This window comes from Podarcis pityusensis (genome assembly GCF_964106645.2).
Source record: "Podarcis pityusensis genome assembly, chromosome: 7".
Lineage (NCBI taxonomy): Eukaryota > Metazoa > Chordata > Lepidosauria > Squamata > Lacertidae > Podarcis > Podarcis pityusensis.
In genome coordinates, this window is record NC_138031.1 from 87,741,096 (window position 1) to 87,755,442 (window position 14,347).

At 42.6% G+C, this 14,347-nt stretch overlaps 1 protein-coding gene across 4 annotated transcripts in view; it reads right to left on the minus strand.

Moving 5' to 3' along the window:
- The window catches only part of FAM193A (family with sequence similarity 193 member A), a 56,565-nt gene extending 47,345 nt beyond the window's left edge, over positions 1 to 9,220 (minus strand). For 2 of the 4 annotated variants that reach the window (XM_081015141.1, XM_081015137.1), the window contains exons 1-2: positions 3,679 to 3,860; positions 1,462 to 1,606 (exon numbers count right to left, since the gene is read on the minus strand). In XM_081015141.1, coding sequence (XP_080871267.1) covers positions 1,462 to 1,606; positions 3,679 to 3,680 — 147 coding nt within the window. In that variant the 5' untranslated portion in view covers positions 3,681 to 3,860. Of the gene's footprint in view, positions 1 to 1,461; positions 1,607 to 3,678; positions 3,862 to 9,049 lie in introns of those variants that run through there. The other 2 variants (XM_081015139.1, XM_081015138.1) reach the window with 2 other exon arrangements.
- Between the last annotated feature and the right edge of the window lie 5,127 nt (positions 9,221 to 14,347).

Below are 14,347 nucleotides of genomic sequence, written 5' to 3' on the forward strand. Positions count from 1 at the left end.
TACGTCGAAATCTACGGTAAGTCAAATGCCTGAGACAGATCCATCCCATCATGAGTAGCTTAGCCCTATATGCTCTTAGCTCAAACAAATCTTACTAGAAGATTTTAAGAGCTCTTTGGAAAGAATTCTAGACTATAAAATCTCAGAGAACATTCCATATTGCTGTTGATTTTAGCCTAACCGAATAGAAATTACATGGATTTTGAAGTTGTGTCTCTTGCACCTTAGTCTAGCATTCTAACCATACTAGCTTTCTTCATTATTGGTTTTGGTGTAATATACTCCACTAGTATATTAAACTTAATTCAATAGCTAAAAAACATCTTGCAACTTGTTCTTCTTGCAAATGAGACCTAGGTCAACTGTGAAGTTCAGGTATTTATTTTATTTACACACTTGTAACCCTTCTTTCTCAGATTCAAAAATTTGTGAGTAATTCAGTGTTTTTGGAATTTCAAAAGTATTTTATTCACAAGTTCTATTTATCACACAATACTGAAGACTCAATACAGGTATCATGTATCGATTATTAAAACACAGTATTTAACACTTAAATTAATTTGGTAAAAATAAGTGTACAAATTAAAAACAAAAATGCTTTAATGCATCTCAGAGCTGTCATTTCCTATAGCACATGTGATAAACAAAGAATCCAACAGAAAGAACGTGCAGGGGAAACAGTTTCAAAGATGTTAAAAAGCAATGCATTTTTTTATTAATGGTCAATACGCACTGGCCTAAACAGGGCTTCCTCAGGGCCTTTTCCATAAAAGAATAGGGCGATTAATAAACAAAGCTAAACACCCCCCCCCCTTTAAAACACAATCTCAAGAGTCATATATGTGTAAAACTCTCATTATCAACTTTTTCATAGAAAATGCTTCATGGTAACACAAACAAACTTTCCATATACATGTAAAAAGGCAGGGGGGTGTATTACACATCACAGTTCTACAAGATGCTGCTGTCTGCAGCAACCATGGCAGGCAACACAAAGAGTAAGTGTGCTGCCACTATAAAAAATTTAAGGTGCAGTTTTATGACATGTAGCAAGTCCTGCTAATCTGGGAGCAATAGTATACCTGCATGGCTACCCAGCAAAAACTACATGTACAAATATTCCCCGTGCCACAAACACAACTTTCACTTAACACTTCATGAGAACAGTTGATAGCAGAAAAGTTTCAACCCCAAGCATCTCCAATTCCTCCAGTTTTTTGGAAGCCAGTTGCTGGCTTTCCTTGCTCCCTGTCATCTTCTTCAAAAGCAAATATATATAAGGCAAATGACTAAAATAAAATTATTTGTGCACATACACAAACATATTAATATAGTACACCTATACACAGTGTTAACAATTATCTGCATCTCTTTACATATACCTGTATACAATTTGTTTTAACACCTGAACTTTCTGATCAAGATTATATATATATATATAAATATATATTATTTGCTTACCTGTTCATCAACATAATCATCTATTCTTTTCTGATATTCAAGCCATGTTTCAGCAACTTGACCCATCTCCTGTTCCAACTGGTGATACTGTTGAAGCAAGTTACTATATGTATCTTCGCTACAGGAATCATGTGTTACTCCTAGCCTAACAATTAAGATAACAGTAAGTGTATAGTCTTATGTAAACAACCTTAACTAAAATATATTAAAGCATTTTGTTCTATCAACTAGCATTTTTACTATATTCCAGAAACTTATCATACCAACAAATCCAAATAATAAATCTTGTTTATTGGTCCAGAATTGGCATTTTTTCTCAGAATTGGCATTTTTCTCATGGAAAGATTAAACATCTTGAGTAATTATTAAAGGACAAATGAGAAATAATTTAGCCAAATCCAAGAAATGGGTCATAAAAAGATGGGGAAACTTTGCAAGCCTCACTTTTGAGATCTAATGATGTATCCTGTCCTGGCATACATTAAGATGTAAATGGTTTAAACAAATAATAACAATAAATATATAATTAATTCCCATTTTATGCTATTTTTCAAACATTACTCTAGAGGGCCAATGAAATTAACTGATGGATTTAAACTAGACTAAGAAGTTGTTTTGTCTTCCCTATTTCATATTTTCTATCTTGCATTGCTTTACAAGCTAGGATGCTGATAGATCTATTAAATGAGCTAGATCAGAAGTATTACATATTGTTTCAAGGGTATTTTTGCACTGCCTTTACCTTCAGACCCAAAACTTAATGTATTCTTGACATCAATTCTACCTTTATTTTGTGCCCTTTGGGCAACATTAATGTAATTTGTCACATCAGACATTCTCTTGATGTTAAAGAAAGGAAATACAAGTGGTCACAGCAGGGGTTGCCAACCCTTTTGGACCAGTGGGCACATTTGGAATTTTGAGAAAGTACTATGGGTGCCTGTCAAAATAAGATGGCTCTGAGGTATTTGGCATAACACAAAATGGCAGCTATAGTGGGAGCATGGCATTAACACAAAATAGTGGCTGTGTGAGTGCCGCATCTAAGAGAGAAGAAATGTGGCTGGGGAAACCCAGCCAGAAGGGTGGGGTATAAATATTATTTTTTATCATCACCATCACCATCATTATTACGGAATGCAAAATGGTGCATGTATCATGACTGCTCACAGAAAGAAATTATTTGCACCTCTTCAGAACAAGAGAGTTGGTTTCAAAAACCAAGGCGTGGCTTCCGACTGGTGGCAGGAGTTTCCTGCACTCAATTGGAAGCCGCGTTGGACGTTTGCCTTCCAAAAATAGTTTGCAAACCAGAACAGTCATTTCCGGGTCTGTGGTGTTTGGGAGCCAAAACGTTCAAGAACTAAGCTGTTCAAAAACCAAGGTACGACTGTATTTAAAATTAGCCAGGTGCATTTTGCATCTGAGTATTAGCCATTTGCGACTAAGTGAAGATGCCTGGGTAGCATCTGACATCTCCATCATCAGGGGATCATTGGATCTTGACTGTTTTTACCCACAAATATCACCCTTTAAAATTCTTTCAGATATATTTTATCTGCAATCAGAATGAATTTCAGGGACCAAAATGCTTTTTCTGTGCAGCCTGAGCAGGAACAGTGAACATTATATTTAATTGTTGTAGTTTGTCTTCACTTACCCCACCCCACTGCCCTGCTCACAGTTGTGAAGAATACTCTTATGCTATGAATGATCTGCGTCACCATTAAGAAAATATACATAGACTGTCCCTGGATAAAGTAACTTTCCTTCTTTAAGTTCTCAAAGTTCTTAATGTAGCTCAAGGTTGTCATCTGACCTAGCCAGATGTTTAACTGATAATCAATCATAACCAGTCCATTTGAAAAACAAGACTTTCCATTTTGGCAACTGTAACTTCGGTTTAAGGAGCCATTTGTTACCTAGCTTACAGAATGTCTAGTCACAATTCCCCTCCCTGTCCACTTCAGTTGCACTTTCTATTTATTTTTTCGAAACACATGAAATAATACACAGTTCATATAAGTGACACATTGGTAATATCACATTTTTAAAAGCAATTCTTAATTGGACACCACAAACATAAATAGGACTCAGCTCCTGCAATAAGGGTGAAAATCTTAAGTCATTTGAAAAAATAGTATTTACAAATACCGGCATGTATATATATAGATATAATATACGTTATTTAAAGTATTGTGCTAGATTTGAACTTACATGTTTGGGGTGGGGTGGCAAAGCGGCACGCAGAAGGCAGCAGCAATCTCTCCTACTCTAGAGTCGGGCAGGGAGGCATTTCTCCTCCTGCGCCCACAGCACCAGCAATTTTAACACTGAATCTCAGTCGCATACATGACGACAAGACTTCTCAAATTGCTCACAATCAGACAATTCCCAGTCACAAAACACACCGGGCAGTTTGCCTTCTATGTGTTGCATAGAAGTATGCTTTAAAAAATCAAATCTTGATGGAACATTAATAGAATGTCAAGAGGAGACTCTTTCAGTTATATTAACTGCCTTCCTAAACGGGCAATAAAATTGAGTGCCTTAACATTAAGGATCAACCCTGTCAACTAACTGTATCTTCAATACTGACATTAGTTCAGCTCTTGGGAGATTAACCACACGGACAGGTGAATTCAAACTGAAACCCAGTCTGTCAGACATAGAATCAACCATGACACACCATGTCCAATTTACATTGGGTTGATGCTACATGATACAAAACAAGTAAGAGAATTTGTCTTCAAGTTCTCATTTTGGACACAACATTTCATATAAATAGTGTGTTTTGTCTCTCCTCTAAGATGGGCAATGCTGTGTGTGATCTCCATCTGCCTAGACTTATACAGTGGTATCTTCACTACAATAGCAGCTCAACAGAATCAGCCAACTATTTCACTGAATCAGGCATCTCTAATGTAGCACATCTCACATAGATAAAAGCATGGAAGGTGGTGGTGCAATGCTTAGTTGTGCAAAGTGTTAGGATAACTAGACGACTATCACAATACTACAGTCGAACCTTGGCTCTTGAACAGAATCCGTTCCGGAAGCCTATTCGACTTCCGAAAACATTCAACAACCAAGGTGTGGCTTCTGATTGGCTGCAGGAGCTTCCTGCACTCAATCGGAAGCCGCATTGGAAGTTTGGCTTCCAAAAATAGCTCGCAAAATAGAACAGTCACTTCCAGGTTTGTGGTGTTTGGGAGCCAAAACATTCGAGAACTAAGCTGTTTGAAAACCAAGATACGACTGTATACTGTACCTCTGAACTGGTCAAGATCTCACCTTTCCAGTGGCCAATATTGCCACTTTTGGAACATGCAAATTCATATGAATTCATATGAAAATACTACAATAAGAAAATCTACTGAAAGTCATCTACAATTTAGCTACAAGAATGGGGAATGGGTGGGGAAAGCAGTCCCCTTCCTGTGTACCTGCCCATTCTGAAGTTTGATTTTGTGTATCTAATGGTGTGTTTGGTATGGAGGAAGAAGTGTAAATAGAATAAATATTCTCATATCTTGAAATATATAAGATAACCATTCTGGTCTAGTTCTTACTTTCGGTCCTGCCCATTTGTGATAGTGAGTGAGATTTACTAGATGTGTGTGGTCTGCTTTTTGAACCCATGTCTGCAGCATGAGACAGAGCATCTTTCTAGCCCTTTGCTGATGACACCAAGTTGTTCAGGGTAGTTTTTAACTAAAAGTTGCTGTGAAGCACTCCAAAAGGGGTGAATGAGCATTAAAATGATAAATCTGATTCAGTGTTAAAAAGTGCAAAGTGAAATATGCTGGGGCAAAATATCCTAACACTACATATATGCTATTGTGGTCTGAGCTGTTGGTGACTGACCAAGAACCAAGATCTAAGGGATCTTGAGTGGATAGCTCAATTAAGACACTGACCAAGGTTGTGGCAGCAGTAAAATGGAGGAATTATATTTTAGGGATCATTAGGGAAAGGATTGAAAACAGAACTGGAAAAAAGAAGGACATGGCAGCTGAACTCGGAATACTATGTGCAATTGTGGTCACCACATCTCTTAAAGCAGCGATGTCCAACCGGTTGACCGTGATCGACAGGTAGATCCACAGGGATGCTTTTTGATCCTGTGTTTTAAAAAACTATAGAAAAAAAATTCTCCGCCCTGCCCTCCTCCGTTGCATCTATTGTTAGTTCTCAGCTCGACAACTCTGCCCCCTCCCCAAAAGCTCACAGATCACAGTCTCTTGGGAGTTGGACACGCCTGTCTTAAAGGATATCATAATGCAGGATTTATTTATTTTTAGAAATGGTGGTGCATCACCTTATTATTATTTTTTAAAGATTTGCATGAGTGTTCCTGCACCATTTAAGGGAAGTACTTTTCTTTACAGAAATAAAAACCTTAGAACCTTGAAAATAACGGTAATCACGCTATGTAGGCATGAATGGACAGAATGAGACAATGTTCCTCACTGGTAGCTCCACCTATCACAGAAGCTGTGGTTTTGCAAACTGAAAGAAAAAGGTTTTCCCCAGTGAGATCCAGTGTGGTGTAATGGTTAGAGTGTCTGGAAGAATAGGACCTGGGAGACCAGAGTTCAAATCCCCACTCAGCCATGAAGTTCACTGGGTATTACTTCCTATACATGCCTAAATTTAAGTTACACTGTGCTCTCTATATGACCTGTTTTGCTATGGCTGGTTACGATCCTCCAAGTACCACAAACTGCAAAAAGAACCAAATAAATTCTCTATGAAAAAAGAAATAGAAAGTGTCATTGCACTGAAGGGGGAAAAAAGGCAACTAGCCATTCGGTTTTTGCACCTGTAATCCAGGTTCCAGAAGCCATGTGGCAAATAGCTTTTCCATCCCAGTTTTTAACATTGCACCACACTGGCTTCCTAGAGTACTTCAGCCATGGGGCAGCTATATGAATTAAGGAAGTACCTAAATATGAGGAAAGCAAAATGTCACCTAGAGAAGGATCTGAACATGAACCACTGGTACCAAACTGTATGGAAATCAGCCTTACTAGAAAAGCTAACCAACAAACTGAAATTGACCTGGGGACAAATAAAAGAGGACACCTTCAGCCCGGTGTGGCTCCCCTTTATTACACACACAGCCCAACAAAGCAACAAGAAGAACTCACTGACAGCATACAAATCAATATGGCTAACTTTACCCAACAATTCATCTCCGCGCGCCCCCCATACATGCAAACAAAACTCACTGCAGCCAACTGAAGGCAACCATCCATGCCCTGGGCCCCCCAGCCTCTCTCAATGCCAGTGAAAACCAATAAATGAATAAAGATAACCTACCCACACAAAGCTGACGCAGAAACCTCACACATATACTATGTAAAAGAATGAAAGTTTACTACCCCCTCTCTTCCCCCAACCTTATACTGCATACAACATTAAAGTCTCACATCAAATATGACTAATCTGTAGAAAGTACATTATGATCTGAAGATTGAGATGATGTATGTAATTTTGTAACCAATGAAAATATTTAATAAAAACCTTTTTTTTTTTAAAGCATTCAGATGTTTCACTGGCATCTAATGCTGGAAAATTCACAATACAAAAGGGAAAGCAAACATTCTCAGCCTTCTGTGGAGAGAAGTGGTCAGACTGGTTGAATATCCATCAATCCTTAGATGTTGAATGGCAGCTACACTGCAAGAATGCTAGAAGAACTCAAGGATGTACAGCATCAAAGTGGGAAGAAAGACATACACAGTCACGACCAAATCCAAGTGCATAAAAAGTGTTTGAAGATGATGTCAGGGCTCTTGTGGAGGCATTTTAGTTATCCAAAAACCCATTTTTATTGTTGATGTTAAACAGATAGAAAATATGTTTATAGTTAGTTACTTTGCGTGAAATATGCCCTATACTGCTTGAAATGTCACAAAATGTGAGCATTTTTTCTGGAACATTTTTCTAGGGCGTATGGAAACTGAAAGGGATAATACACATATTTCATTGCAACACGTGTTCACAAAAACAAGGACACATTAGGACAACTACCACATATGAAGCACCTGCACTGTTTTAGAAATATGGATAAAAAGAGGGGCATGAGAGGATCTAGGAACATGAACACTTCATTGTAAAAATTCATGTGAACTGTTGCCATGATATGGCAGATGTAAAGATACTACTATTTGTTGAATACTGTACATCTGTAATAAGCATCCTAGATGTCCTTAGAAGAAAACTTAATAGATCTGGAAACAACAAAGCATTTCATGCTCCAAACTACTGTTTCTATCACTGCCCCTCATCGCTATGCTAGTCTATTCCATAATTTTAAAGCCTCGAGTGGTGATATAAGTAACCCACACTTTGATTTCCAATTTAGTAATAATATGAACAGAAGAAAGTTACACTCTTCAATGCACGTGCATATAGCATTCAGAGTAACACTTTTTCTATATGCATATAGGAAAAGAGACCTGGGAAACTTTGGAAGCAGAACGTACTGTCTCTCATGAAGTATCCCTGTGCTTGCTAGCCACCAGCAATTTCACTTCTACCTACTGATAGCACTTCCAAATTGTCAGCAGTTTAGCCACTGAGCTCAGGCCATCTTTCCCAAAGCTTGCTCACTGGTCTATACACAGCAAGCTGCATTCCTCACCCCTCTCTAGCATAAAGGGGGAAACCTGCCAAAATGCAAGATCAATATTTTTAGACTTTTGAAGGCTGAAGCAGTTATCTGAATTAATATTGGAAACATGTTTCACTCTAATATGTAAAAAGGTTTCCCCTTAGCTATGAATTCTGTGCTCCAAGAGAAGCTTTCACCTTGTTTCTAGAAATCACTGCTCTGACCATCATCTGATTAGTAGAAGAAAAAAACTGAAAAATGCAGATAACCCAGTTCTCATGCAGATAAGTAGAAGATTGTTAATCATGCAATTTTGCTGTGTCCATGTCAAGACTGACTGAATTGCATTCTGTGGATATAGACGCAGAAAAAACGACTTGTCCAGAGGACACTGACTGAAAGGGGGCGAACACAGCCAAGCCATGCAGGGGTATACCAGGCAGCACCCCTTGGGGGAGGTTCACAGAAGCCTTTATCTCACAACCCTTTGGGAGTTTCTGCTCTGAATGACAGGCAGGCGTTCCTCATCCACCAAAAATAAAAACAAAAATAAATAAATCCAGGCCTGCACAGATACGGTCTTCTCAGGACAGAATACTTTCTTTCCTACTTTCCATATGTAAGCATGTAAGTTTAATTTATCTAAGTAACAGTTACTGATAACGTACGGGGAAAAGTACCTGCCCACCAAGAATGAGAGATGAAAAATAATTTGAGCAAAGGAAAAATAGGCCGCTACCGCGTTCTTTTCTAAGTACGGGCTTTACATACTTCCCTATTTTATTGAGCTGGGGGCTCAAATCCTGATTTTAGAGGAGCCGGTGCCTCTGCCAGCTTGAAGATGTTACCCCAAAGCGAGTCTTTCGATCATACGGTTTTCCGAACCTCAAGACTTGTTTTGTGCCCGAACTAGGCTGGCAAAGGGAGCCACGGGTCTCTTCCTCTGGGTTTCGAGGAAGTTTTTACCTGGTTTTTAGCGGTGCCGATGCCGGGCGAAGCAAGAGGCCCCTTCAAATAAACGCACAGCCTCGGGAAGCGAGCGACCCTCCTCAGGGGCAGCAAAGGGACCGAGCCCAGTCCGAAGACCCCGCAAGCGCCGCGGCCTCCTTCGCGCCCCTTCGGCGCGGGCAGCGGGGTTTAAGGAAGGCGGCTCCCAAGGCCGCTCTCCCGCACCGAGAAGGCGGCGACGGCGCCCTCCCGCCGCTGCCCCTCAACCCCGGCAGGAGACAAAGGCGAGGCCTCGGAGGCCCAAAGTCAAGGGCGGCCTATGGGGGGAGGAAGAGGAGGGAGGGAGGGAGAAAGACAGCTACGCCAGGCCGCTCGCAAGCCGCCTCGGCTCCGCCAAGCTGCGAGGGGGAAACGGAGGCTGACACAAAGAAGATGGTGCAGGCCGCGCCCTAAAGCGGGCGCCGCGCCCCGTGACGAGCGGCGGGAGCCTCCCCCCCCCCCAGCCGGCGCCCCGCGCCCCGCCGAGCTCACCTCAGTCAGGGTTGCCTTCCCGCGGCCGCGCGCCACTAGGCCAGGAAGCCAGGCGAGGGACTGCGACGGAGGCGGAGAGGGCGGCGCAATTCCTGCCGGCTCCGCTGGAGGCTGCTGCCCTCCTCCTCCTCCTCCGGGGGCTCTCCGGCCGTGTTGCCGCCCCGGGAAGGATTTCTCCGCTGCTAACCAAGCCGAGACCCAGGGAACCGCTCGCTTTCATGGGTCTGCAGTGCTGGCCGAGGCTGGCTGCTCCCGACACCCGCATCGCCCCTGCGCTCCCTCCATTCAAAACCGGCCCAAGCCGACCCCGCTGCGCGGCTTGCCAGGAAGGGAGCTCGCCTTGGGCAGGGAGCCCGAGAGGGGCTTCGCAGGAAGGAGGGGCCCTCTCGTGGGAAAACGAAGTAAAACCCACCCTCCTCCAGTTGGCTGCTTGTGACCGAAAGTAATAACTACTCTTAACGGTCAACTGGAGTTCCCGCGCCTAGAGACTTTTAGGTGTGATGACGATGATGATGATGATTACTACTACTATTTAACGCCATTCCCCGCCAAATCTATTTTATGGACTTTTAATAATGACCCTACTAGAACCAAAGATATTGGACAACATGACTCGACACCAAACTGCAAGGACACACGGTTTAATGCAGGCATGCCCAAAGTCCGTTTCAGGGGCCTAATTCGGCCCTCCAGTCAGTTTAATCCGGTTCCTGTGGCAGCTTATTTCCTGGGGTAAAATCCTAAAAACCTCAACTTCAATACTTAAAAAAGGTCAACTTTGGTCAGCCCTTCACTTCATCAAATCTGGCTCTCTCTGAAAACAGATTGGACACCACTGGCTTAATGGGTTTTGATGAATTTTTAGCGCAAGTTAACATAGGCCAAGGAAACGAAAAGTGGGCAGGAAAGGGGAGAAAACTTCCTCCAGGTGTTGCAAAAGTACGTTTTGTTGTGCTCAAGTTGCTCTGAATATTAATTCTTTCAAGATCACAACAGATTCCCGAGCCTGGTCTCCAAAAGAGTGACTTCAGACAGTGTCCGCCAATGTGTTTGGGGTCTGTGCGCACTTTTGGGATCCTGAGAGTCTGTGGGCGCCGGTGACACGATGGCTGCTGTGAGCACAAAATGGCTGTCATGCTTAAAAGAGCCCAATGGGGGGGGGGCAGCAGCTCCATGCAAATATGGAAAACTTCAATTTAAAAATGCTTGAAATGAATAAGCAGCTGTCAGGGACTGGTCAGATGAGGAGGTGAGGGGCACCCCAAGATGCGTCCAGGAGTTGGAGTGAAACAAGAATATTGAGGGGTCCCTTCAAGGGGTTCAGCTTCTTAAGGAAGACTGGACCTTCAGAGAGAGTATCTTTTAAGGCTCAAACCGGTCAGAAAATGAACACAGACCAGACCAGGATATACAAAAGCAAAGCAGCTATAAGCCTGATCTTTATTAATTGCTGCAACAGGGTGCTCACTGCCACACAGGAGGCAGGAGGGACCCAGGACAAAGGTGTGCAAGCCCTTATATAGACTTTTGAACAGCCCACCCCTCCATATATCATACGTACATCACAGAAGGGGTGTAGCCCAAACCACCCTCCAATACATCATACGTATATCAGAAAAGGGGCGGACTACAGAAATCTGAGTGCTTTGTTTTTATCCTGTCTGCCAGGTTACCTGATTGGATTACCTGGGCATCCTGGCCACTCTTTTGTTATGATAACTACTCAGTCCCTGAATACAGGTCACAGGCTCACCCTATTCATATCTTAGATGTGCCCTTGAGGTAGGATTTGCTAGCAAAGAGGCAATGGGGAGGCTCCCCATTTCCTTCAACCTTGCAGAGAAATATTTGAGGTCATTTGGAAGAGACAAATGGTTTCGGGACTTTTTCTGTGGGTCTCAGACATGTGGTCTATACATTTATGTATATGCTTGCTTGGTACATTTATGAACGTTTACTTTATATATATAAGACCTTAAAATTCTTATAACAGGAGCAAGCTAGCAGAACCAGGCGTTTTATCCATTGCATAGAGCTGAAAACCAAACGGGTAGAAGGAGCCCCTTGGCAGCCACCATAAGTAGGAGGGGTCTCTGGGCAACAGCTCAGCTATGAAGGACTACTCTGCATTGATACTAAATAAATGAACTGATAAAGAAGCTCACTGCGTGCCTGGTTTCTCTCGGCTGTTAGCCAAGCGTGCTGCCTGTTGGCTCCCACGCAACAGATGGGACAGTGGCTAAACTTTCCCCATAAATCTCATCCCCTCCCCCAAAACCACCTAAGCATTTATTGCTGTGGGTGAGGGCGTATGAAGGAGAGGGGCGGGCTGCCCTGGGCACCACTCGGGGGGGGGTGACAAGATGGCCCACTGCCCCCCCAGCTGTAGAGCAGCCGAGGACATGTGTGCAGTTAGTATGGGCGCCGCTCACGTGGCATCCGTACGGACTGCAGCTCTCGCGCGCCATCTGTGCGAGCGTCCATACGGGCTGCCTCTTGCACAGTGACCATACGAGCTGCCATGCGTGCGCAGTCCATACGGCATGCCGCGTGTGCGCAGCTGGGTGGTTCGCCCCACCCCTTGGCATCCCGCCCCAGGTGCCGGAGAGGGTTCCTCCGCCACTGTGTGGGTGAGGTGTTGTAGATTAGAACTAGAAAATAAATCATAAATAGTTCAAAATTATTCCAGAACTCTATTTATATAGTGCTGGTTAGCTAGTAATCATTCAATTTTATTTATTTGCCGTATTTTTCGTTCTGTAAGATGCACCAGACCACAAGACGCACCTAGTTTTTGGAGGAGGAAAACAAGAAAAAAAAATATTCTGAATCTCAGAAGCCAGAACAGCAAGGGGGGTCGCTGCGCAGTGAAAGCAGTGACCCCTCTTGCTGTTCTGGATTCTGGGATAGCCGCGCAGCCTGCATTCGCTCCATAAGACGCACACACATTCCCCTTACTTTTTTAGGAGGGAAAAAGTGAGTCTTATAGAGCAAAAAATACGGTAAATATCTAACTTTTTAGGCAAAAAAGGCTCCCCAAGTGGCAATGAAGATCAGTAAAAAAAAAGTACAGTACCTGTCCATAGGCTTACAATTGGAAGGTGGGAAGACACAAAAAGAAAATAGGGGAAAATAAGCAAATACGTGGAACACAGCTCACCAGAGTTGGAAAGTATTGCCCTACTAGTGTAGTGATTGACGCAGAACATCTACTGCAATGTGCGGGAAAGAATAAGCAAGCAGAGTGTTTCAAGTCCAGGGAAAAGTCAGTCAATCAACAAAGGTAAAAATAGTCCTAACCCTAACCCCACCCTGACAAACCCAAAACACAGGATCAAGATTCTACTTCCGTTAGCTAACCATGAGGTTTGCCAAGGAACCTGGCTCATGCATTTTCTTTCTCTGTTATAGGTGTCAATAAAAAGGTTGACATAATAAAAAGGCTAATATGACAGGAAACCCACCATTATGAACCTTGATGACAAGCCTGATTCCAGCCTCCTCTCCTGTAAGGCCTTCAGGCATATCCTGACCTATTCACACCTGACCTAAACATTAACACATGCAAATTTAGTTGCCAAGTATAGGATACTCAGCTCCTCAATGTGAGTCATCCACACATGATTTGAAGGCAGGTAGCATGGGCTTACAAATCAAGTAAATAAAAATACTTAATTAACTGACCAATAGCATCATAGATAAATTTGTTCTGCTCCCCCCAACATAAAGCCTGCCCCCCCATAAATTCTGGCTACGCCCAGATGGCCATGATTTATTTTAGGGTGGGCAGGTTTTATGTTGGATGGGGAGCAGAACCAAGTTAACTGTGACAAAGTTGTAGAATGTTGTGGACAGGTTGTTGAGTTGCACATAGATTACACCTGTGCTGAGGGAACTGTGCTGGCTACCAGTAAGCTGCCAGGCCATGCTCAAGATCTTAACATATACCGTATATAGCCCTGAACAACTCAGAACCACTTTTCCTGAAATATCACCTGCCCCTATATAAACTTGGAAGATCACTTAGCTAATCAGGATAAATTCCACTTGTGGCAGCACACCCTACAGAATAACATAGGATGGTGACTCCAAAATAGGCATTTTCTGCTGTTGCCCCTACTCTATGGAATGCCTCCCTCTTCCCTAAAATATAGCAGGAACTATCAGTTGCTTCACATTTCTTGTAAATACCTATATTTTTCCCCAAGCTTTTCCTAACACATGTGATTGGATTCTGCTTTATGCACTTGAATCTCTCAAAATTTTGTTTAATTTGCTTCTATACTGCTGTTTTAGTGGCTTTAGGTGGTATTTTTGTTTCACCGATAGTTTTTTAAATATTGTTCATCACATGAATATATTTTTTAAACTACTAAGTAGTTCATAAACCATTTTAAATAATTATTCGATCAATAATCCAACCTGCAAAGGAAGAGGATTGGGGCTGAAATAATAAAGGAAAGTGGGAGTGCAAGGAGGCATTTTAGGAGAGTGTAATATACAGTACAGGACTATAACTTGTATTTATTTCTTATGTGACACAGACGCATGCTTCATGGTGAATGTTTTAACTCTTAAAGCCAAATATTTTATAACAGCGTGTCGCTGTGACCCCCCCCCCCCGGGAATGTTATTTTCTGGTAAAAGAGGAAGGCTCCTCTCCTCCCTGGAAGCCTGGCTAAGCCAGCCTGGCCTGAGCCCGGGTCGCCCGCGACCCCCCCCACTCCCCCCCCCCGAAATGCGCCGGCGGAAGGATCCTGACGTCGCGTCACCTGACCGCCTCCC